This window comes from Mustela nigripes, chromosome 8, assembly GCF_022355385.1.
Source record: "Mustela nigripes isolate SB6536 chromosome 8, MUSNIG.SB6536, whole genome shotgun sequence".
Classification (NCBI taxonomy): Eukaryota; Metazoa; Chordata; class Mammalia; order Carnivora; family Mustelidae; genus Mustela; species Mustela nigripes.
The window spans coordinates 33,656,477-33,679,907 of NC_081564.1; the positions used below are offsets into that span (position 1 = coordinate 33,656,477).

The following is a 23,431-nucleotide window of genomic DNA, read 5'->3' on the forward strand; positions in this document are numbered from 1 at the left end:
ATTGAGTGTGGCGGAGAGCATGCGTGGGGACTCCACGGAGGGAGAAGTATTGTATGTCTGCAGATGTAATCTGATAGATTTGTCCTCTCCCCTGAGAGGGGACACAGGTTGGAGGACAGGGACTTGTTCACCTTCCCGCCCCAGAGCATTTCTTTTATAATTGCAGACTTAGTTTGAGAGATTGGATAGTCGCTCTAAGACAGGAGGAAAAACTCTTGCCTTCGGTCAGCCCCATGTGACAGGTGTTACTGCTGTTCGAGGCCGGGAGGCATGTTTGTGTTTCCTCCTCCTCTTCATTCCTTAGGCAGAAGACAGGCGCCCCTGAGGATTTGCTTTGCTGCACATCCTAATAAGCTGCTCGAGATTTAGCTCGTTTCATTTATTGTCCTCCCCCCAAAATGCCTAATAAATACCATTTAATGCATAAACTCGTGAGTGCAGCACAGAAAGGTTTGCAGTAGATGTCTAAGAATATGGGTAAATGAATACTGCTTTTTTCTCCTTTAGAATTCATTTATCGTTTTAATAGCAATTATAAGGAAATGGCTAGAGAAGACTGGTTTTCACTCGTGTGTGTGATTGGTATTTGGGGCATTTTTACTGAGTAAATTAATAGCTAATCCCAAGTAAAAGTTTTATTGTGTCAGCTTCGCTGCCATTTGGTCTGTTCTAGAAATAATCAAGATAAATCTTCAAATTCTCTCATGTTTGGGGATGTTTTTGTATTACACAAATCTGGATTACTGTTTATAATTCAACATAGCTTGTGTTTACACTTTGTGACTAAGATCTTAGTATACTTACACCTGCTAAAACTATGAATTATTAAACTAATTTTATATGTAATCTGCACTTTGTGTCTCCAGAATATTTCTTAACCTCTGCCAGCTGTCATCAGGAAGCCGTGGAACAGACCATCATGGCTCTTCAGATGGATCGGGACAGTGACGTCAAGTATTTTGCAAGCACCCACCCCGCCAGCACCAAAGTCTCGGACGATGCCATGAGCACAGCTTCCTCGACCTACTAGAGCGCTGGAACCTCATTGTCCTTCTGCTTCCTCGGGAGCCAGGGGCTGACAAGTGCTCCACGAGAGTCATCTGGGACAGCCTTCGGGAGGAGGAGACACCTTCCTCTCGCGCAGACTCCATTGCAGGTGCAAGTTGCCTACACTGATACCAGGGATTTTAAGAGTCAAGAGAAAGTACAGTAAACACTATTATCTTATCTTGACTATAAGGGAAAATAATTTCTCAGAGGATTATAATTGTCACCGAAGCCTTAAATCCTTCCGTCTTCCTGAATGAAACTTGAATTGGCAGAGCATTTTCCTTCTGGAAGGGAGGAGATTCCCAGAGACCTGCATTGCTTTCTCCTGGTTTTCTTTAACGACAGATAGATGGAGTGGCAGCCAGAAGGCGGCTGTGAGCCAGGATGTAAAGAGACCTTCAGTATTAGCCCGCACTGTCCCCACGCAGGCAAGGACCTGTTGGTTCTGTGGCCAGCTGCCCAGCCCCACCCTAAGTGTGAATAGTTTTTGGCGTGTGTAAATGCAAAAGGAGATGGGGAGGGGGGTTCTCCTAAGGGCTTGATGCTAACACTACAGTAGAATCTGATTTTAATTCTTAAATGCAGCATATTGCTGTGCACATTTACAGAACATTGGCTGAAATCTGTGTCCTGATTTTCTTCATGCTGGTCATGACCTGAAGGAGTTTATTGGCACGTGTGCTGTATGTGAGGTGTTTTTAACTTGATCATGATCGGCTCTGAGGTGCAGCTTTCCTTCCCACACTGTACATACCTGTGACCACTCTCGGGAGTGCTGCGGTCTTTAATCATGCTGTTTAAACTGTTGTGGCACAAGTTCTCTTGTCCGAATAAAATTTATTAATAAGATCTATAGAGAGAGATATATACACACTTCTGGTTGTTTTCTAGATGTCTGCAGAAATGCAGTTTGTGACCTGTATTAATGATTTAGTATGAAGTGGGAAAACTAGATTAAAATATTTGTCTTTTAATTAGTTCAGTAATTTCTTTGCCATCAGCACGTGCCACCCAGGGCTAGGTTCCGTTGTGGACATGTAGGGTGTGTGCCCACTGGAGCCGGTCGGGGGTGGCTGGCTGCTGCGACATAGGAGCCCTTGGTCCGGCTGTACCTTGAAGACCTGCTCCATGCTCATTGCCCGCGGCACCCCTGTGAGCTCTGGTTTCCATGACTCATGACTCGGCTGGCAGAGCTGCAGGAGCAGGACTGGGCCCCACGAGGCTTGGGGTGCAGACTGGGGAGACTGAGGCAGCTTTCTGTAGGTACTGCTACCAAGAAGGGCTCGGTCCCTTCCTGTCTCCCCATAACCGTGCGAAGGGAAGACCCCGGGCCAGAGGAAGCCACAAGGACCTGGTGGTCTGCGTCTGCATGAGGTGGGGCCAAGAGCCGAATGGGCTACTGGGGCCTCCCCGCAGAGGCGCAGGCGCTACTCAACCACGTTCTGATGGTTCCCGCCACGCCCCGGGGTTCCCGGGGTTTCAGCTACAGGATGTGTACTTACATGCTTCATGTCCATGCGGCTGCGCGTCCTTGGGAGCAGGGGCCACAGCCCTCGACTTGGAGATAAAGAATTTGAATGTAGGGTCTGCTTAAAAAGGCTCCGCCACTGAGCCCTGCCTTGGGGGGCTGGGAGCACCCGCCGCTGCAACCGAGGGGCCCTCCCGGGCTCCCGGTGGCACTGTTCCCAGCTCCGCCCGGGGAAAGCAGACCCAGATTGTCACAGGGAGGGGCAGGGTGGGAGTGGCGCCGCTTGGATTCTAGGCTGGGTAGTCCGCGCAGAGGGCTGGCTGGACTGGGGCTGGTCGGGCCTCCAGGGCCACCAGGCTGGCAGGGGCCAGTGGGTGCCTGCGTGCGACAGGATCGTCTAAGGGAGAAAAGGAGGGACACTGAAGATTCAGCAGTTCTTAGACCAACTCCAGGAGCCAAACCAGTTAGGACGCAAGCTGATTTCATAATCAGAAAATGAGTAAAATGGTAATTCAGGTATTTAATATGGGGTAGCTGATCTTAGAAGATATTCTGTGATTTGGGGACTTCTGAGTGAGGTCGACGAAGGTGAAGAGGAAAACTATCTTTTTTCCAAAGCTAGAGCTCCTTCCCCAAGTGGTCATGGCCGGGCATTCGGCCTTCTGCCCTCACCTCTGCCCCAGCAGCCTGCCTGGCTTGGAGTTGCGCTGTTCTAAAGGATCTCGGCTGCTCCTCGCCTTGTCTGAGACAAATCTCTTTGCCAGCTTTTGTGAGTTTTCAGTGTCCCTTTACCCAGCCCCCAGGCCACCAGACCTCCTACTTGCTTAGTGGAGTGGCTGGGCGTGGGGGCACCTTTCGGCTGTGATCTTTGCCCTTAAGTCTTGGAGGTAGTTCTGTGATGCCAGACCACTAGTTTTTCTGGAACTATCCAGCTGAATTGGCAAGTGCTGATCTCCCGACTACCACGCACATGCCCTCAGAGCCATCCAGGCTGTTGGCACGCCGATTGTTAGTTTGCGGGGCCGGAAGGTGGGTGCCCAGTGTGTTACTGATTCTTCTCACACCTGGTCAGTCCGGGCCCCACTTTGCATCGGGGGAGTCTGTTTCCTGGCAGGCTGGAAGCTGAATTCGCTGAAGGAGGCGTGTGGACCATCCGCCCACTGCAGCGTCGAGAGCGTAGATGTCTGACACACCAGGCGTGGTGTACTTGGGGAGCAGCGGGGAGCAGTGCTTCCTCACAGATGCATCTCCAGGGAGGCGGGACTGTGAGCGGGGGCGGCAGGGTTTGAAACGGACCATCTATAGGAAAAAGCTCAGGCTCCGGGACACATGCGATGATCTCCTTGTTCGGTCGTGTTCTGTGCAAGACTCCAGGAGACCGCGGGGATGAGTGATGGGTGGAAGAGAAGGAAGCTCCCGGCAACCCGAAACCAAGCAAACGCTCTCTCCACAGTGAATAATCTTGTGACTCAAACCAGAAGAAAAAAAGTTGAGTCTGGAAATAAATGTGAGTAAGCAAGACTCTGTGCTTCTGTATTCAGCCTTTCAAAACTCTCATGCTAGGTGGAGAAGGTTACAAAGAGCGGGGCAGGTTCTTTTCCTAGAAAACTGGACAGCAAGTGTCGCATGCTATGATCAGATTGCACCCTATGCGGCATCAGACATTGCTCTTCTAGGTTAATTTCTGTTGTTTTTTCTTTTTTAAGGTTTTATTTATTTATTTGACAGATCACAAGTAGGCAGAGAGGCAGGCAGAGAGGGGGAGGGAAGTAGGCTCCCTGCTGAGCAGAGAGCCCAATGTAGGGCTCATTCCAGGACCCTGGGATCATGACCCGAGCCAAAGGCAGAGGCTTTAACCCACTGAGCCACCCAGGCGCCCCTGTTGGAGGTTAACTTCCACCAAATCTGATTTAAGTCAAGGTTTGCCAAAAGAAATTCGGCAAGATTTGGTACTTTGGGTTTCTAGTCGGGAGATTTCATCCTAGAACTCATTCTGCCCGGCTATCTCCAGTGTTAATTGATACCTACAGTTGTTACTAACTGGAGCTGAGGCAGCATGGGGGTCGTGTTTCTAGATGTGCCGGGAGGAAGCTGTGAGCAGTGGTATCCTGCTGCCTGGTCCTGTCCCTGGCCTGGTCCTGTCCCTGTGAGCTGTCCTAGCCTAGAGTTCACTGGCAGCCCAGCACTCAGTATGGAAGTTTGGGAACAGAAATATTGGAGGAGATGAATTTGCCTGGGGAACATCGCCTAGGCGGTCACTGATGGGGGGTGGGGGGTGTGGACAGAGCCTCAGCTCCCCAGAGGCCACCCCAATGCCATCTAACTTCCGGTCTGCTACAGCGGGGGTGTGCCCTCATGGCGGGTCCCCCCAGTCCCCGAGAAAGTTCTCCGTGGCTCCCACAGAGGAAGAATAGTGCTGTATGGTGGGCTATGTGCTGCCGGCCACCTGACTTGTTCTGGATGGCCATTAATTCTGAGTTTTTTCTGGGGGCTTTTGTAGTTGTTTTGGCTCTTAAATATTGCTAGCAAAATGTGGCTCGTTCCGAATGCTGCCCCTCAAATGTTCACAGACATCTCATTCACCTGCAATCTTGTTAAAGGAGAGATTCCAATCCGAAACTCCTAATCCGGAACGCCAATTCAGGTGACGTTTTTAAATACTAAGATCCTAGAAGAAGCTGTTCCTGTGGGATCTTATTTTTTCCAGATTAATACTCTCACTGCAATTTTGATATCTTAACTGCAGTGGCACAGTAATCAAAAAGATGAAGTGTTTAATATCTGTATTTTGTTTTCTCAGTTGCCAACCGTTGCTTTAAGGCATGTGGTGGCGGCACCCACGTGGTGACCGGCCGTCAGGACAGGTGGCCATGGCCACAGTGGCTGTGGTGGCAGCACCAGCCCTCCCACGGCAGAAGGGAAGAGCGAGGGTCAGCCAGGTACAGGCTCATGGGATTTGGAGTGGGGGCGGCCTGCATCCTCCAGCTGTCCAGAATGTTCCGTTTGGCTCGACCATCATCTCCCATCCGAGAGCTGCCTCCTTCTGTACACAAATGCCATGCTGCCCGCTGGGGTCCATACCGGCCTGCGCGCCCACTCGGCGAGTGTCCCCACGGTCTCCACATCAGAGGCAAAGTGCCAAACCTGGTCAATCCTCAGTCCAGCCCTCCCTCCCCAGCTCCACCTACTTGACAGCTTTCATGCCTTTTCTCCTGCGTTCAATTACCCTGTGGTCTCTTCTCTTTCCCTCAAGTAGTAGGAGCTCTCGACTGCGCAGCACTTAGCATCGCTGGAACCTTCTGCAGAGGTAGGATCAGCCTTGATGCTAAGGTGGGGTGGCCAGCCAGAAACTAAAAATTCAGGGGAGGAGAGCTAGGTCACCCTTACTCAAATATTTGTCACTGTTGATCTGAAGTGAAAGTGTAACCAGAAGTCTGTACATGGCAACCCCATGTAAGGTCAGCCTAAGCCAAAGACAAGGCCAGAGAGGAGTATGGCGCCACCAGCCCTCCGGGGACTCCGCCCGCCCAGAGGTGTCGCCCTCCACTGCGCCCGAGCTGCAGGGGCCCAGGCGCCGCAGCTGCCAGGGCCGAGTTCATATCTCCTTCCAGAGAACCTTCCCTTCCTTACTGCTGCTCCCTGCTTGGGAAGACAGACAGCAGAGGTCATCGAGACCACCTTACTAGCACTGAATGAGCGATGCTTTGATCCCTAGGTGAGAAACCCCGAGAATTTTGGGTGCGACCTTGATCCGAAGACTACAGACATCCTCCCGAAGAGGTGGCTCTTGCTTTCTTTTCTCTAAGTGCAGCTGGGATTTTCAGCAGTTTCTTGCCTTTTGTTGGGGCTGGGCTCTCCAGAGAATCTATTCTGAGCCTGGCCGAACTGGCCCAGGGTGCCCGCAGAGGCCACTTCAGTCCCTCTCAGTGTCAGGGAGGCCTGGTGACAGGAGAGGCCAATAGCCAGCTGTGTGCCATGCCATGGCTTCGAGCCTCAGGCCCCTGTTGTTAAAAACAAGACAACAGGCCCAAAATGGAGTCACTTACGCTAATACCCTGTCACCAAACGAAGACTCAGCTTAGTTTCAGCTCTCCAGGAAATGGATTTGAAACCAGTCCAGTCAGGAACTGCCTGACCAGCACTGGGAGGTAAGCGACCCAGGCCATCCCCTTGATGAAAGCAGCTCCGCAGTAACCAACCTGCTTTTTGCCAGTTCTAACTTCTCTGCCCCTGCTCCCTTCTGCCTACAATCCTTTCATTTTGTACCGCTCCTTGAACTCCTTTCTAACTGCTGGATGAGATATTGCCTGTTTCGAATCCATCTTTGCTCAAACTTAAAATTTGTAACATGCTCAGACAGAGACACCCGGCAGCGTGCAGGACCAGTGAGCCACGAGGCACAGGCGCCCACCGAGCCCCCTAGAGCTTTGCTTGCGGTGCTGTGGCCGTTGGAGGCGGTGGCTCACTCCTTCTTGGAGAAAGCCTTGCAGCTTTTGTATCAGGAGCCTTGAGACTTGATTTGAGCACGATTTCCCCAGACTGAGCCTGACTGAAAAACCAGAATGAGTCCAGATTTAACTGGGTCCAACCTGAAAACTGGATTGGGCCCAAGGTAGAAACCAGACTGGGTCTGGGGTCAGACTAGATCTAAGCTAGCTGGACTGGGTCCAGCGTGAGGCCTCAGATTTCAAATTTTATTACAAGGCTGAACAAGCAGGTTTACCTTACCAAGCATAATAATCTCGAGTACAGTGGCTACAGTGGACTTTTTTTTTTTTCCAAGATTTATCTGACAGAGCATGCGCACAAGCTGGCAGAGCGGCAGGCAGAGAGAGAAGCAGGCTCTCCGCTGAGCAGAGAGCCCAGCCGATGTGGGGCTCAATCTGAGGACCCTGAGATCATTAGCGAAGGCAGACACTCAACCAACAGAACCACCCAGGCATCCCTACGGTAGACAACTTTAAACCTAATAAGCTTATCCATTTATGAGATGCCTAGAGAAAAATGGGTCCTAGCCATCAGCTCCCTATTAAAAGTAAGAGGGAAAATTTTTTTTGTTCTTCCTCCTCTACGGCTTCTGGGGACCCGGAAGAGACCTACTGGGTCACCCCTCCCACTCTGGGACCTGCAGATGGGCTCCTGGGAAAACTGGCAAGAGCCCGCCAACTGTGAGAATTTTACCAGGGTCAGCTCTTCCATACCTCTGTGGTGCTTGGTCAACGGAGGAGGCCATGGTGTGACCTTGTCCCTTCCTCTCTACATTCAGAATGGCGGACAAAAAGCCTTTGTTACGGATTAGAGCTTTGAATTAGAACTTGGAACTTGTTTCCGGTTACCCCTGGGTGTCGGTCCTTTCTCTCCTGTGCAGTTATATTGCTTTATTGTTGGTCTCATTTGGTGTCCACAGAACTTGGCTTGTCAGCTGCCAGGCTGGGGACCCCAGAATATGGCCAGATAGAAATGTGGATTGCACTCTCCCTTCCAGACAACTGTCGCAGGCTCTCAGGGACTTGGCTCTTTGAGTATCTTGAGTGGCTCTGGATAATCAGATGATAGTATCTTTTGCACCTTCTTTGGGGACACCTCGTGTCCACGGGGTTGCTCAGTACGGACAAGAATATTTACCATTAGTCTCAGCTGAAACCCAATAAGCTAGATGAAAGATTTTTTTTTTTTTAATTAGTTCAACAGCCAGAATTTGGCCAAACTGGACATTGATATTCAGAGCCTGATAGTTTTATTTTAGTTTTGGGGAGAAGTCCTAAAAAAATTCCTCTGTGTCCTAAAGGAAAGAACAAGATTCTGAAGTCTTTGTGGAAGGATTTACTAAAACATTGCAAAGACACACAGCCTGAAATCTAGAATGTAGGAATGTTCTGATTTCCATCTTAGTTGAAGATCTCTCCATGATAGAAAAGCAGCAAACTGAAGATGATGGACTTGGATGGCTGGGTCAGCCTCTTGGCATCTTCAGGTTGCAACCCAGTTCTTTGAGAGGTAAAAACAACTATACTTGGGGTGCCCAGCTGGCTCAGTCAGGGTCATGGGCTAAAGCTCCACAACGGGTGTAGAGATTACCAAAAACAAAGTTTTAACAGTAAATAAACAAAAACAACTGTTTGTCTTACAAAATGAGTCTCCACAAGAATAGAAACGTGGTTCTAAAACCATCTAAAGCTCTTCCTGCCATCTTTACGAACCCCCAAAACGCCCCCCACCCCGTTCATCTCAGAAGGCTTTGAGAACAAAAGTCCTTCTTGGCAGAGTTGCGTTCTTTCTCTCCGTCTTCTGAGATGGAAGAATTCTACCTGGTCTGCTCTGTGTAATTCTCATCGGGGGAAAAAGATCTTTAAATTCTTCTCTACAAATATTAGTGGAAAGTAGAAGCCATGTGAGCCGGTAACCTTAATTTATTCTATTTTGCCTAACACAAAATTTGTATCCAACTGTTCTTTCATAAACTAGTGAGTTCTGCACTATTATAACTATCTTAGAGCTGAAATCTTAAAGCTCCGACCAGTGTCTGCAGGGTTAGGCATGTCAGTGTATATACCTTATAAATGTGATTTTTTTTTTTTTTTTTTAGCTCCAGATGATGTTGCCCAAATTAATTTGTACGGAGCTCTATTTGGCTTAAGGACAAGTATTACATAAATCAGGTATATTCTCAGAACACAGAAACTAACCAAAATGTTATTCGAGCTCATGTGATCTAGGATAATCTTAAGTAAATAAAATCTAGTTTAAGTTTGTTGGTTTAATTAAAACAGGCATGTCTTTAGAGTTATTAACATTAAATATAATGTGAACATAAAACTTTTATTCTACCTTAGTTTACTAAAAATCAAATAAGCTCATGTCTCTGTTACAGAATTTGTCAGCAAGAAAGGTAGGATGGTGGTTAGCAGTTTAATATCGTGAAATTTTCACAACCAGCCTAAATTGTTAAGAACAAGTGAATTAAATAGATGTAAATTAAAGTTTATAAATGAACTTTTCACCAACAATTATGCTTTTTGGTATGTCTACTTAAAAATAGTTTTCAAAATATTTTTGGTAACTTGAAACCTTAAAGTTATACTGAGATAAACAATGGATATTCATGGAATATCTAGATCAGTGTCCAAATAAGAATACTGAAACACTGGGGGACCTGGGTGGCTCAGTCAGTTAAGCATCTGACTTTTGGTTTCAGCTCAGGTCGTGATTTCAGGGTCATGGGATCGAGCCCCAAGTGGGGGATCCCCATTCAGCGGGAGGCTGCTTGATATGTTCTCTCTCCTTCCTCCTCAACCCCAGCCCCAGCCTCTGCATGTGCTCGCTCGCTCTCAACTAAATGCTTTTTAAGATTTTATTTATTTATTTGACAGAGAGACAGCCAGCCAGCGAGGAAACACAAGCAGACGGAGTGGGAGAGGGAGAAGCAGGCTTCCCGCTGACCAGGGAGCCTGATGTGGGGCTTGATCCCAGCAGCCTGGGCTCATGACTTGAGCCATCCAGGTGCCCCTCAAATCCTTAAAACAAACAAACAAACAAACATTAATTACTGAACAAAGGTTTACCACTTTTGCCTTCCTTTTATAGAGGAAATAAAGACATTTGGCTCTATCGGTAAACACATTTTGTGCTAGGTTGGAAAATTTACTGAGAGGAAGAATATGCTTTTGGGAACCATGAAAATGTGTCTATAAATCTGCCAATCCACGGACTCCTAGTTTAGGAGTCTACAATTGTTTACTTCTCTGTTTTCACTAGGAATGAAGGATCGTGAAGGTGACAAATTTTAATCAATGTGTAGTGACAAAAGCTTCTTAGAAATAATAAGGGTGGGGGGATCTGGGTGGCTCAATCAGTTATTAAGCACCAGATTCTTGATTTCTGCTTAGGTCATGATCTAAGGGCTGTGAGATCGAGCCCTGCCTTGTTGAGCCTGCTTAAGATTCTGCCCCACAACCTCTCTCCCTCTACCCTCCCATTCTCCCTGCCCCCCACTCTCTCTCAAAGTTGGGGGGTGAAAGGAAACACCTGTGTATGGAAAGTAGATAAGGAAAGTAAAAGGATTGGCTAAATTTTCCACAATTAAGGAGAAAACCCAGGACAAAATCTGGACAGAAAAAACTTGTAGAAAATTTGTGGATAAGGAATCTGGGGAAAGTAATTTAAGTGTAGTGAAGCTGGCTGAGACTGGAATATAGATTAAAGACAGAATATAGATTAAAGACAGAATATAGATTAAAGAATAAAGATTGAATCTATATTGGAATATAAACATTTTAGTATCAAAAATATACAGATACAAAAATCAGAATTTGGTTTTCTCTCTGTTAAAAGGACAAAGTTTTCTTAGATGATTGTTCTGCTCCTAAGAAGAAATTGCAAAGGTGGTTTTGTGGGTTTTTTGGTCTTTGTTTTGTTTAAACTTTGGATAGCAACGATTCTTCTTTCCCATATTACTTACTCGCTTTATACTGTTTTTATCAGGTATCCAATTATTTAAGAAAACCCAGTCTTCACGATACTGAGTTTTCTGTTCACAACTATATAACAGCCTATATTTACCCCAGTATCTCTTCTATTGTGACTTGCACTAGATAATTATTTCATAATTACCTGTCATCCTATTTAATCAAACATTTAAAACTTTTGACATTTTCTTAAAATTCTCAATAGTTTTTTGTTGTCGTTGTTGGTTTTTTTTTTTTCACCTCAAACTAACTTCAAGATTTCCCAGAGAGCCCATGGAAAATCTCAAAGGCTGTCTTTCATTAATTTAACATGTTAAAATATGTGGGAGGCATTGTTAAATGCTTAGATTATATGTGTACAGTAAACCTTTGGCTATATGATGAGCCACCTGGGTGGCTCAGTCGGTTGGGCATCTGCCTTCAGCTCAGGTCATGACCCCAGGGTCCTGCATCGAGCCCCCGCATCAGGCTCCCTGCTCAGGGGGGAGGCTGCTTCTCTCTCTCCCTCTCCCTCTGCCTGCTGCTCCCCCTACTGCTCACTCGCTCACTCTGTCAAATAAATAACCCTTATGTTATATATGTATGGATATATATTACTAACAAGTAATCCAGAAATTGCAATTTCTAGATATTTGTCAAAATTCTCATTGTCCAATTACCTTAAATGATGAAATAACTACATTTCCTTCTACGAAGAACTCATCAAATTATTAACCATGGGCATTTTTTAAAGTCTTATTGTTTACAGACAGTTGCTTTACCCTGATGCTTTTGTAAAAGTGAGATTCGTGGAAAGGACCCTACCAAGTACTCTTGACTACTGACGCTGCTGCCGAGTTACAAGGTATTAAACCCTGGGTGGAGATTTCACACTGAAGATGGTTCCACCTGACATCTAGGCCTGTGCAAATGGCCAGAGATCTTAAAAGAAGAGAGACCAGGAAAAAAAGCAGCCAACATTGAGGTAGACAGCTTTCTCCTAAGACGTGGGGCCAAGAATATTTCTTTCTATTCCTTCTTTCTCTGACCATCCTTTCCCTAAGTCTTACAAGTCTTACATCATGAAGGTCTTTAGGATTCTTCTGTTCACCTTTGCCTTGCCTCTGGCCCATAAACTACCTTGTTCACATACCTCAAGCAGGTCATCAGCATCTAAACATCTGTTGGATTTGTTACAATGCTGGTGATCCCATAGTTGTGTCTATTACAAGCTTCTCTCTGATTTCCAATCCCTTGGTTTCTTTGGAACAAGTTCGGCCCTCTCTCAGTCCTGTCAGGCTCCCCTAATCCTCGGGTCGATCCCTCTCTCTCCAGCTAACAACCCCAAACCTGGGGAATCTTGCATGCAGGCTTGGAACCAAGAAACCTACAAGAAGCTACCCAGAATACAACCACCCATGCAGTCCACAGGTCCTGAAATTTTACTGGCTTCCATGGCTGTCAGCTGCCTGGCCCCAAGCCACAGATGCAAACAAGATATCCCAGGAAGCCTTCGTGATTCCGATTCACTTCCTTCAACAGATTCCGCTCTTCACCTGGCTAAGCATGAGTGCAAATGCGGTGATCAGAATGTCTCCTCAGCCCCTGAATGTCCTGAAGAATCTGCTGCTAGAGCAACAGCTGCCCCACAGCGGCAAGCAGACCCTCAGCTCTCCCACCAGAGAGATTCCGGATACCAGGAAGGCCCTTGGTTACCTGAGCAAGGAGGTGTCTGTGCTGTGGCCGGTGCCACTTGCTGCACTGATCTGTGAACACACCAGTTGGCGTAAGCGACTCCTTCAAACAGGGTCTCTGTTGACTGATGTGGGTCTTGGGGACCATGGCTCTGGAGCATACTCCAGACACTGGGATTTATCCTGCTTATAGGCCTAATAACTCCCTGGTCTGAATCTCTCAGAAGCTTTAAATCCATGTATGCTGCCACTTAGCAGGATGCAAATGATCTCCCTAAGAATACAGCATCAGAAAAGGAACAGAATGACCAAATTAAAGAATGTGAACCCAACACTGGGTGAAAACTGCAAGAACACCAGAATGGGAGCAGAGAGGAGCGTGAATGCCTTAAGTTTTGATCCCATCTCTCAAGGCTGAGAGTCTCATCAAAAGTGGGGGTTAGTGTTAGAAACAAGAGGCCCAACTCAGGGTCACTTATGTTAAGCCCCATGTCAGCAACCACAACGTAGTTATAGCTTCGAGGCTCCAAGCAATGGAATCTTCATCAGGACTCGCCCAATCCACGCTAGTTAATCTGCCTGACAGAACCCTGTCAGCCCCTAAAGTAAGTGACTTGGTAATAACCGACCTCTTCTTTTGCCAAGTTGGGCTGGCTGACCTGTGCTTCATTTCGAAGGGCACTTTGCACTGAAGCAGGCCATCACTCACAGAAGAAGCTGCAGCCCCGATCGCAGGCAGCTGGGCCGCACGATCACATGCTCCCTCAGCAGCAAGCACCTACGTGGGGAAGGAGGACAGCAAACCTCGCCACCAGCAAAGGGCATAAAGTCCACCGAGGTGAGGAACAGACAGCGAGTAAAAAGGTTAGGGCACTCTTGGACCGTAAATATCAGACCAACTCCGGGTTAGCCACAGGATGCTAAGTACTTCAAGAAAGAACGTATACAAAAAAAAAAAAAAAAAAAAAAAGACGCTGGGTTTGGTAGTTTGTTTTTTTTCCTCAAATGGCTGTTGAATTTATTTCCTTGATCAATAATGGTCCTGGCAAAAATTAGTTAACCAACTCTGAGACAACTGTAATGAAATACTAATTTTAAAAATCCATGACACCTTGATAGAAATTAAAGTTTACACAAACAAAAAAAGGAACCTTCAATATTGCCAGCAAATGAAATGAATGTAATATGACCGACGGGACAGCAAGAAGGCTTTTATACGTTTATATTTGACACCTGACCATATTTTCAGTCACCATAATATCTTCTCTCCAGATTTAAAAAAATAGTATGCTGATTTCTATAACAAAGCTTTTTTTCGTACAAAAATCAAACAATGGCCAACAAGTCACAACAGTGCAATAGGTAGAGAATAAAAAACCGCATCAAACAGGTGCTGAAAATAAATAGTAACTAGGAGAGGACAGAGCCCTCGTGGGGGGTTTGTTTCCATCACCTTGAGTGTGTGGGGTCTGTCTTCACAGCCGTGAAAGCTGACCTACCTCATGGGTGCCACTGATTCCGACAGAGCGTGACTGGACACGGGTGCCTGAGGGCGGACCTCCCAGATGCCTCAGTCACCAGAGAAGTTGCAGAAGCAAGAAAACAGGGTCGGGGATCACAGCTATCATTTAAAGGAAAAGTTTTCTTTTTCTATTGCTCAATCTTGTCAATTGGGAGTCCATCAGCAGGTTCACTGAGATGAAACGGGTCACTGAAAACCTTTGTCTAAGAGCATATATGGCTTATTCAGGCAAAGAGACTTTTACATTCTAGCCCAAGCAAGCAATCTCATTCTCTGTTTAACGGCAGATCAGTCACACAGATTATTTCTGGGTTCAGAAACAGATCCTCGGTGTGGATGCCTCAGGCCAGGCAGCTACCTGCGACCAACCCAGTGAAAACATGCGCTGATCACCAGCAGCGAGGAGCCCACAGGAGCGAGGCAGCTGCCCCGGGGCCAGTAGGCAGGCTCCACCGGCAGCTCTGTCTGGGACTGGCTAGGCCATCCTGTGACTCAGGCTCGTGGACTGGGGTTTAGGACTGTCAAAGGAGAGAGTGACAAGGGTGGGTAAAGGTTAACCTCGGTAAGAGCCGTTCTGGCCCATCAGGAGATATGAGGCAGCTCCCCATTATATAATCTGCACCGAAAAGGTGTAAAAGGCACGAGCAAGAGTGACTAGTAAGCAGAGATCCCGGAGGGTGAGACTGTGGGGCAATCCACAAGGCAGGAACAGTGTTCACCTTGTTTGGTTCCCCCCCTTGAACGACAGAAAGAGATCCTGATTCTGCTGTAATAAAAAAGCAAAGAAAGACGATTTTTGGTTTAAAAAGAAGCCACTCAAGGGTTAAAATAGTTTTAAGTTAACAAAGAAAATTAATCTTCAAATAAGCTGACACTATCTGGAAAACTCATCTGTCCCCTACAAGCCCACACTGCGTGCACTGCTTTGTCCTCCCGTGTAACCTGAGCCTGACGCGGAGAAGTCATACGTGTGAAAAGAAAGAAGAGTCTGAGAAGAAAAGACATCTTTACAGAATGTACAGCAGAGAGTTGTCCACTCCGACTCTCAGGGTTACAGTAAGATGCACAGGTCTCGTTGGGTCTGGGGATTCTGTGACGCTCGGGCTGCTCAGATGGGCGTCTCCTTCCTGTCTCTGCTCGGGGACGGCTTGGCCTGCTCCTTGCCTGCCTTTGGCTGCTCCTTAGCTGCTTTCGTCTCTGGGGCGCTGTCTCTGGGCGGCTGTCCGGCGCCCCCACGCCTCTCAGGCTCGTCCTCGTCCTGCACCTGCGGTTCGGGCTTGGCTCGCTGCAGCTGGAGCAGGCGCAGCTGCACCCGCAGTTCGATGATGGCCTCCCGTTCTTCGTGAATCGCTTGATTCAAATGATTGTTCTTTATCTTGAATGACAAAGGAACAGTTGTCACTTAAGAAGGGGAGAGGGACAATGAGGAACAAGGGTATCCTACACAAGAATCTATTTCTGTTTTAGGCAACTTGTGAAACAGGAGAGAACATGAATATGCAAATGAGACACATAAACACCTTGACCCGGAATGCACAAAATCCTCCTTACAGAAGAGTAAACACATCTGGAAAAGATACATGCAACAACAGAAAACAATTTGCTTAATGATATTAAATATTTTAGTGTTTAAAATGGTTTGTTTTAAACTGGCTCCTGACCACCCCTTAGGTAAGTGGAAGATAGAAGTGACTTTACCAGCCATCAGAAATGACAAGTCAGGGGCACCTGGGTGGCTCAGTGGGTTAAGGCCTCTGCCTCCGGCTCAGGTCATGATCCCAGGGTCCTGGGATCAAGCCCCGCATCGGGCTCTCTGCTCAGCAGGGAGCCTGCTTCCCCCCCCCCACCCCGCCTGCCTTTCTGCCTACTTGTGATCTCTCTATCAAATAAATAAATAAAATCTTTAAAAAAAAAAAAAGAAATGACAAGTCAGAGACAAGAGGAAATCCCAGAGTTGTCTCAAAAGCAGATGTCCTTGTCTGTTGTGAACGGCATCACTTCACACATGTCCTGTAGTACTTGGGCAAACAAGCGCTATCGGTTCTACAGCGCTTCACTCCTTCAGCAAAGCCGAGGGAGCTAATCCCAAACTCTGCTGAGCTCCGGAGGCGGCGGGCTAGCGCCTGTGGCTCAGCAGTGGCCTTCACCCGCAGTACATGTGTCCCAGCCTCCCCTGCAGCCAGCCATAGCTGGGCACTGTGCGCCTCTGACAGGATCGGGCATAAGCGCTGGCTTCTACTTGCACTGCTTGCCCTTAACCACCAGGCGCTCTTGGGTTCCTTCCCTGTTCCTGCTAAGAGTGGATAAAACCTAAGTGCCTACTCTGAACCCCACGTGTCTTCCACTCGTGTGGAGGGTGGGAGACCTAGACGTCTGCCAGGCAAGGCACAGAACTGTCTTGTTCCAAAACAGAAGAGTATTCTCTTCATTAAAGCAGCTAAGCCTGTACCCTAAGTCCTACAATTCTGGAACGTTTTCCTACTTAGGATTTTCATATGATCTGTAAAACGTTAAATAAAGTGCCAACACGAGGACCTTCTAAGGAAGGGAAGCTACCTAGAGGCCCAGGTCCCAACTGTGGCTCTGCTTTTCCCACAACACAGCCCTGGCTATGGCAAGTGTTCTGAGCCTTGAGCCTTGGTGGGCTGCCCCGTCTCAACTCTGTCTGTATGACTTACTCTTTTCTGTGGAATTCTAGTTTTCTATGCAGTGGGTGGCTCTGATCTGCCCCAGCTGCTGAATGTACCGGGATGAGAGAAAGTCATCCCACCATTCTTGAACTCTAAGAATGACTTTCTCTCAACCCTCAGGTAAAACATCCAGAGACAATGATTAATCTGGGGTAAGAAGGGAAATTCTGATCATGATCATGTAAATCTCTTGCTTTCATTTCACCATGCGCTTGCCTCCCAGATCCCCAGTGCCAAATTTATTCACACTGGCTGCTTCAAGGATTGAGGGACGAGAGAAAACTTTGTCCCCATTTTACCCACAGGTGAGTCAGGCGACTCTTCCTTCTTCCACCAGCATTTCTCTTTCTGTTCATCTCTGGGAAGTTAGCCCAGATCTTCCACAACCGTTCAAGGACAGTCAGGAGAGGCTTCCCCGTAAGTGGGAGTCACCACACCCAGGGATGCCTCGTGAGGTCACACCTGTACTGTGTGCTCGGCCAGGACCAGCTCACACCCTGCACACACTGGTGAGATGTCCCCTAAACTCCTCTCTACTCAGCCCCCCGCTGTTTCCCAAGGAAAAGACGACTTCTAAGGGAAAGAGGTAGCCTCTACAAGTTTTGGGAAGCTGGTGCTCACTTCTAGTTCTTCATTCTGCCTCTGTAAGTCCTCCAGGATGATCTGAAGCTCCTCTTCGTCCTCACTCTCACTCTCACTGTCCGAGGAGTACTCCTCAGTCTCACTGCGGCCATGCTGCTGACGGCTGTGGGCGGGAGATCGAGAGAAAAGGACAGTGAGCAGAGGAAGGAGTGCTGCCTCCTTCCCACCCTTCTTTTAGATTCACCAGGTTTTCATGACACACTTAATATAGCACCATTCTTAAGGCTTAATCAAGATGAAACAGCGAGGGCGCCTGGGTGGCTCAGTGGGTTGAGCCTCTGCCTTCAGCTCAGGTCATGATCTCAGGGTCCTGGGATCAAGCCCCGCATGGTGGGGGAGCAGGGGGGTGTCCCTGCTCAGCAGGGAGCTTGCTTCCCCCCCACCCCTGCCTACTTGTGATCTCTGTCAAATAAATAAATAAATAAAATCTTTAAAAAAAGAAGAAGAAGAAGAAACAACTTAGGGGTGCGTGGGTGGTCAGTCAGTGGAGCGCTGACTCTTGGTTTCAGCTCAGGTCATGATCCTAGGGTCATGGACTCGACCCTGCTTGCGCTCCATGCTCTGCAGAGTCTACTTTAGAGTCTCTCTCCCTCTCCCTCTCACCCCCAATTGTGTACACACTGTCTCTCTCAAATTTTAAAAACAAAGAGAAAGAAAAAGATGACTGATTTGGATTCCTAGTTCTTTTGTATGAAATCTGAGAGCTAAAACAATTTTATGTTTATATTTAACTAAACATTCTTGTATACTTAAAACTCTCTGCTTTCCTTTACCTCTGAATTTCAGCAATCTCGGCTCTGAGGCGTTCAATCTCTTCTTTTTCTGAGGCAATCTGTCGGCGCAGAAACTGCTCCATAGCTAGAAGCTCCTCCTGTTCAGTCAGGATCTCATTCTCCTGAAATAAAGACCACTGGTGAACACCTTTGGAAGTATGAGTCTAGGACAAGTCACTTTTCTGGGACATTGTTCCCTTGACTTCTTTAGCCCTATACATGCATAACACAAGTTATTGGAAAGCTTGGACTGCAAAGCTTGTATCCTGTTTCCTTAATGTTAAGGCTCTCTGAGAAAAGGTTCTCTGGGAGGAATGTCTAGATTTTTCTCAAGACAAAAAATGCCACCTAGGAATCCCATGTCCTCAATTTGCAAAAGTTCCCTATGAGGCCATCACACTGGGCACAAAGCCAAAGGTCAAGTGACTATGTCTGTTTTTGATTCTCAGTCCCTTCTGAACACCTTCTCACCTCTCAGTAAAGGGAGTGTCTGTCAAAATGGCCCTTGACCATGCACTGTGATAAAGACCCAGGAAATACAGAGCTGATGTCAGTATCATCTCAAAGCAGATCTAGTAAAGGCAAGATGTTCCCAGAAATCTTTTCTCCTCACCAAAAGCTACCATCCTCTTCAACGCATGTCCCCAGAGATGATAAAGAGCAAATACTGTGCTTTCACAGAATATGCATTTCTTTTTTTTTTTTTTAAAGATTTTCTTTATTTATTTGATAGACAAAGATCACAAGTAGGCAGAGAGGCAGGTAGAGAGAAGAGGAAGCAGGCTCTCCAAGGAGCAGAGAGCCCAATGCAGGGCTTGATCCCAGGACCCTGGGATCATGACCTGAGCTGAAGGCAGAGGCTTTTACCCACTGAGCCACCCAGATGCCCCCAGAATATGCATTTCTAAAACTGAATCACCAAAGTGGGGGGAAGGAAGATCTACCCAACCCCTCCAACCTAGAAAAAAGAACCAAACCAGAATGTCAGAGGCAGAAATGTATGGCTATGAGAACAAGGAGTTGTAGGCAAAGGTCTACAGCATTTCCTTCCCAACTCCTAGGTATCCAGAGGATAAGCACCTTTGATCAAACCTGAAAGACCCTGTGGTCAGGTTCTAAAGGGAACCATCCAAAGCTTCTGGCAAGCATGAATGAGCTCTTGGAGATGGAATATGCGGTGTTCCTTCCCCACAGGCTTCTAAACACAGATGCCTTTCCTTTACCACAGTGCACCTAGTAAAACTAATGTGCTGAGAAATATCAGACTGGAAAAGTCTGAAATAAAGACATAATCTGGAACCTCATCTCACCTTCAGGGGAAGAGCTATGTGTCCCTGTCAAGCAAAACATGGTCTTTCTCAAGTGACAGAAAAGGCCTGGAACTTGCATGGCTTTAGGTATCCCACTTTCATGGATTTCTGGGAGTACAGACTGATTGCTGTCAGAATTTCATTCATTTCTGGTTAAACTCTAGAATATTCCAGAACAGAGTTAAGGTTGACTTAAGAAGTTCAGAGGGAAAGAAAGGAGCTTACCTTCAGCTCTACACCTAGAACAATAGATACTAAAGAACTATTTGTCAAATCAATGAAAAATAAAACAAGTTATCTCCAACAACTTTCAACCACAAAGAATAAAACCAAAATAAATATTATCAGCAACAACAATCAGATAAAATCTGTACTGTGATGGGGCGCCTGGGTGGCTCAGTTGGTTAAGGCACTACCTTAGGCTTGGGTCATGATCCCGGGAGTCCTAGGATCAAGTCCCATGTCAGACTTCCCTTGCTCTGCAGGGAGCCACCCCCTCCCCTCCCTCTGTCTCTCCCACTGCTTATGCTCTCTTCCCCTCCCCCCTCTCTCTGTGTCAAATAAATAAAATCTTTTTTAAAAAAAATCTGTACTATTACATTTTAAGAATCCCAAATTTTGTGGTCAGGAAGAACTATTAAAGTCCAATCTCATTAATATGGAAGAAGTACAACTAATCTGTAAGTTGGGGAAAACACATAAAACTCAGACCTGTGTATGAATAAGATAAGATTAAGCACCTAGGGGGCACCTGGGTGGCTCAGTAGGTTAAAGCCTCTGCCTTCAGCTCAGGTCATGATCCCAGGATCCTGGGACGGAGCCCATCATCAGGCTCTCTGCTCAGCAGGGAGCCTGCTTCCTCCTCCTCTCTCTCTGCCTGCCTCTCTGTCTACTTGTGATCTCTGTCAAGTAAATAAAATATAAAAAAAAAAAAAGATTAAGCACTTAGAACAGTGTCCAGTAAAAAGTAATCAGCAGAAGGTAGTTTCTTTCTCCAGCAGAACACTTAAGGAAATGCCACATAAAGGTAAGAACAAATACAACAGGCATGATCCCTCTCAGGCTACCAAATCATCTTACAACTTTTTTTAAAAGATTCACACATCTGTAGTTGAGCTTCTCAAATTTAATATATGACGATCATTAAGAGTCTTGCAACACACTCCTGAGCAAGCAACAGGTCAGAGATGAAATCTAATTATCTAGTAATGAATTAAAGTGGAAACACAACATGTCCAAAGTATGGGATCCAGCAAAACCAACTCAAAAAGGGAAGTTTATGGTACAAATGCCCTCACTAAGAAAAAAGTCCTGAAACAACCTATCTCTACACCTCAAAGAACTAGAAATAGACCAAACTAACCCTAAAATTAGTGGAAGGGAGGAAATGATACAGATCAGAGCAGAAATAAATGAAATAGAGACTAGAAAATCAATATAAAAGATCAATAAAACTAAGAGTTGGTTTTTCAAAAAAAATAGCACACCTGTAGCTAGACTAAAAGAACTCAAAACCATAAATCAAAGAGGAAACATTACAATTGATACCACGGAAATACAGAACATTGTAAGAGATTACTATAAGCATTTATACACCAACAAACTGGATAACCTAGAAGAGAAGGAAATGTTCTGAGAAACATATTACCTACAAAGACTGAATCAAAAAGACTGAGTATCTGAACAGAGCAATACAAAGATTGACTCAATAATCAAAAATTGCCTAACCAAACAAAAACAAGGACCAGATGGCTTCACAAGTGAAATCTACCAAATATCTAAAGAAGTAATTCCAATCCTTTTCAAACTCTTCCAAGAAAACTTAAAAATGCTCCCAAACCTCTTTTTACAAGGCCAGCATTACCCTCGTCCCAGAGCCAAAGACATTACACGAAAGTAACAGGCTGGCACCCCTGATGAACATAGATGCAAAAATCCTCAACACATACCAGCAAACCAAATTCAACAATACATTAAAAAGACCACACAACATGATCAAATGGGATTTATCTCTGGAGAGCAAGGATAGTTCAACACATGCAAATCAATAAATGTGATACACCACACTGACAGAATGAAAGATAAAAAATCCTATGATCATAATCTCAGTAGATGCCAAAAAGCATTAGACAAAATTAAAGTTTTTCCTCTCATTATAAAAAGTCTTAACAAAGTGGGTATAGAAGGAACACAGATCATCATAATAAAGGCCACATTTGGCAAGCCCACAGGTAACATCATACTCAACAGTTAAAGGTTAAAAGCATTTCCTCTAAGATCAGGAACAACACAATTATGCCCACTCTCACTTCTATTTACTATTTACTACTGGAAGTCCTAATTAGAGTAACTAGACAAGGAAAAGAAATAAAAGGTATCCAAATTGGAAAGAAGTAAAATTGTCTCTGTTTGCAGACTATATATTCCATATATAGAAAACCCTAAAGATGCTACCAAAACAACAGAAAACAAAAAACCTGTTAAACCCATTCTGTAAAGTTGCAGAATATAAAATCAACATACAAAAATCCGTTATATTTTTGTATACTAGCAAACTATCTGAAAAAAAAATTAAAAAAATCCTATTTACAATAGCATCAGAAAATAAAATATTTTGAATAAATTTAACCAAGGAAGTAAAAGATCTATTAAAAACTAAAACATTGATGAAAAAACTGAAGACACAAATACATGGAAAAATACCCATGTTCACAGATCAGAAGAAGTAATATTGTTAAAATGTTCATACTACCCAGAGAGATCTAGAAATTCAAAATTCCAATGGTGTTTTTCACAGAAATAGGAAAAAACAATCCTAAAATTTATATAGAACCAAAACAGTCTGTTAGTATCAAAGCAATCCTGAACAAAAGGAACAAAGTTGGAGGCATCACACTACCTGATTTCAAAGTATACTGATTTCAAAAGCTTTATTTAATAAAACAGTATGTTACTGGTGAAATAGAGACCAACAGAGTGGAACAGAGAGCCAAAAATAAATCCACCCATTTACGGCCAACTCATCTTTGCAAAGTGCCAAGAACACGTACAGGGAAAGGACCATCCCTTCAATAAGTGGTGTAGGGAAACTTGTCTTCCACATGCAAAAGAATAAAACTGGACACTTAACCTCATTCCATATATATAAGTCAATTCATAATGAATTAAAGATTTAAATATAAGACCTAAACTATGTAACTATTAGGAAAAAACAGGTTTTTCAGGAAAAACACTGGTCTAGGCAATGAATTTTTAGATATGACCCCCCAAAGCAGGCAACTAAAGCAAAAAATAGACAAATGGGATGGCATCAAACTAAAAAGCAAAGGAAAAAGTCAAAAGAGTAAGGAGATAACCTATGGAATAGGTGAAAATATTTGCAAACCACGTATCAGGTAAGGGGTGAATATTCCCAAGTTTCTAAGGAATGCAACCAATACAACAGGTAGAACACAACCAACCCATTTCAAAAATGGCAAAGGACCTGAACAGACATTTCTAAACAGAAGACCTACAAATCACCAGTAGATAGATGCTCAACATAACTTATTATCAGGAAAATGAAAATCAAAACCGCAATGAGATATTACCTCACAACTGTTAGGATGACTATTATTTAAAAAAACAAAACAAAACAAACAACCATTGGCATGGAACTCATACACTGTTATGGGAATGTAAACGGAAGGCAGCCATTATGGCAAATAGAATGGAGGAAGTACCATATGATCCAGCATTTCCATCTCTGGGTTTAAACCCTAAGAAAATGAAAAGGACACTGAAAAGATACCTGCACTGCCATGTTCACTGCAGCATTATTCACAATAGTCAAAAGATG

The 23,431-nt window shown here is 45.4% G+C and overlaps 2 protein-coding genes across 6 annotated transcripts in view; one reads left to right on the forward strand and one right to left on the reverse strand.

Annotated features, from left to right (window-relative positions):
• PPP4R1 (protein phosphatase 4 regulatory subunit 1) overlaps positions 1-2,024 on the forward strand; it is a 61,663-nt gene extending 59,639 nt beyond the window's left edge. For all 4 annotated transcript variants that reach the window (XM_059409185.1, XM_059409183.1, XM_059409184.1 and 1 more), the window contains one exon: positions 867-2,024. In XM_059409185.1, the coding sequence (XP_059265168.1) occupies positions 867-1,030 (164 nt within the window). In that variant the 3' untranslated portion in view covers positions 1,031-2,024. The remainder of the gene's footprint in view (positions 1-866) is intronic.
• Positions 2,025-9,318: 7,294 nt separating this feature from the next.
• RALBP1 (ralA binding protein 1) overlaps positions 9,319-23,431 on the reverse strand; it is a 62,738-nt gene continuing 48,625 nt past the window's right edge. For both annotated transcript variants that reach the window (XM_059409188.1, XM_059409187.1), the window contains exons 8-10: positions 18,284-18,405; positions 17,490-17,613; positions 9,319-15,553 (exon numbers count right to left, since the gene is read on the reverse strand). In XM_059409188.1, coding sequence (XP_059265171.1) covers positions 15,287-15,553; positions 17,490-17,613; positions 18,284-18,405 — 513 coding nt within the window. In that variant the 3' untranslated portion in view covers positions 9,319-15,286. The remainder of the gene's footprint in view (positions 15,554-17,489; positions 17,614-18,283; positions 18,406-23,431) is intronic.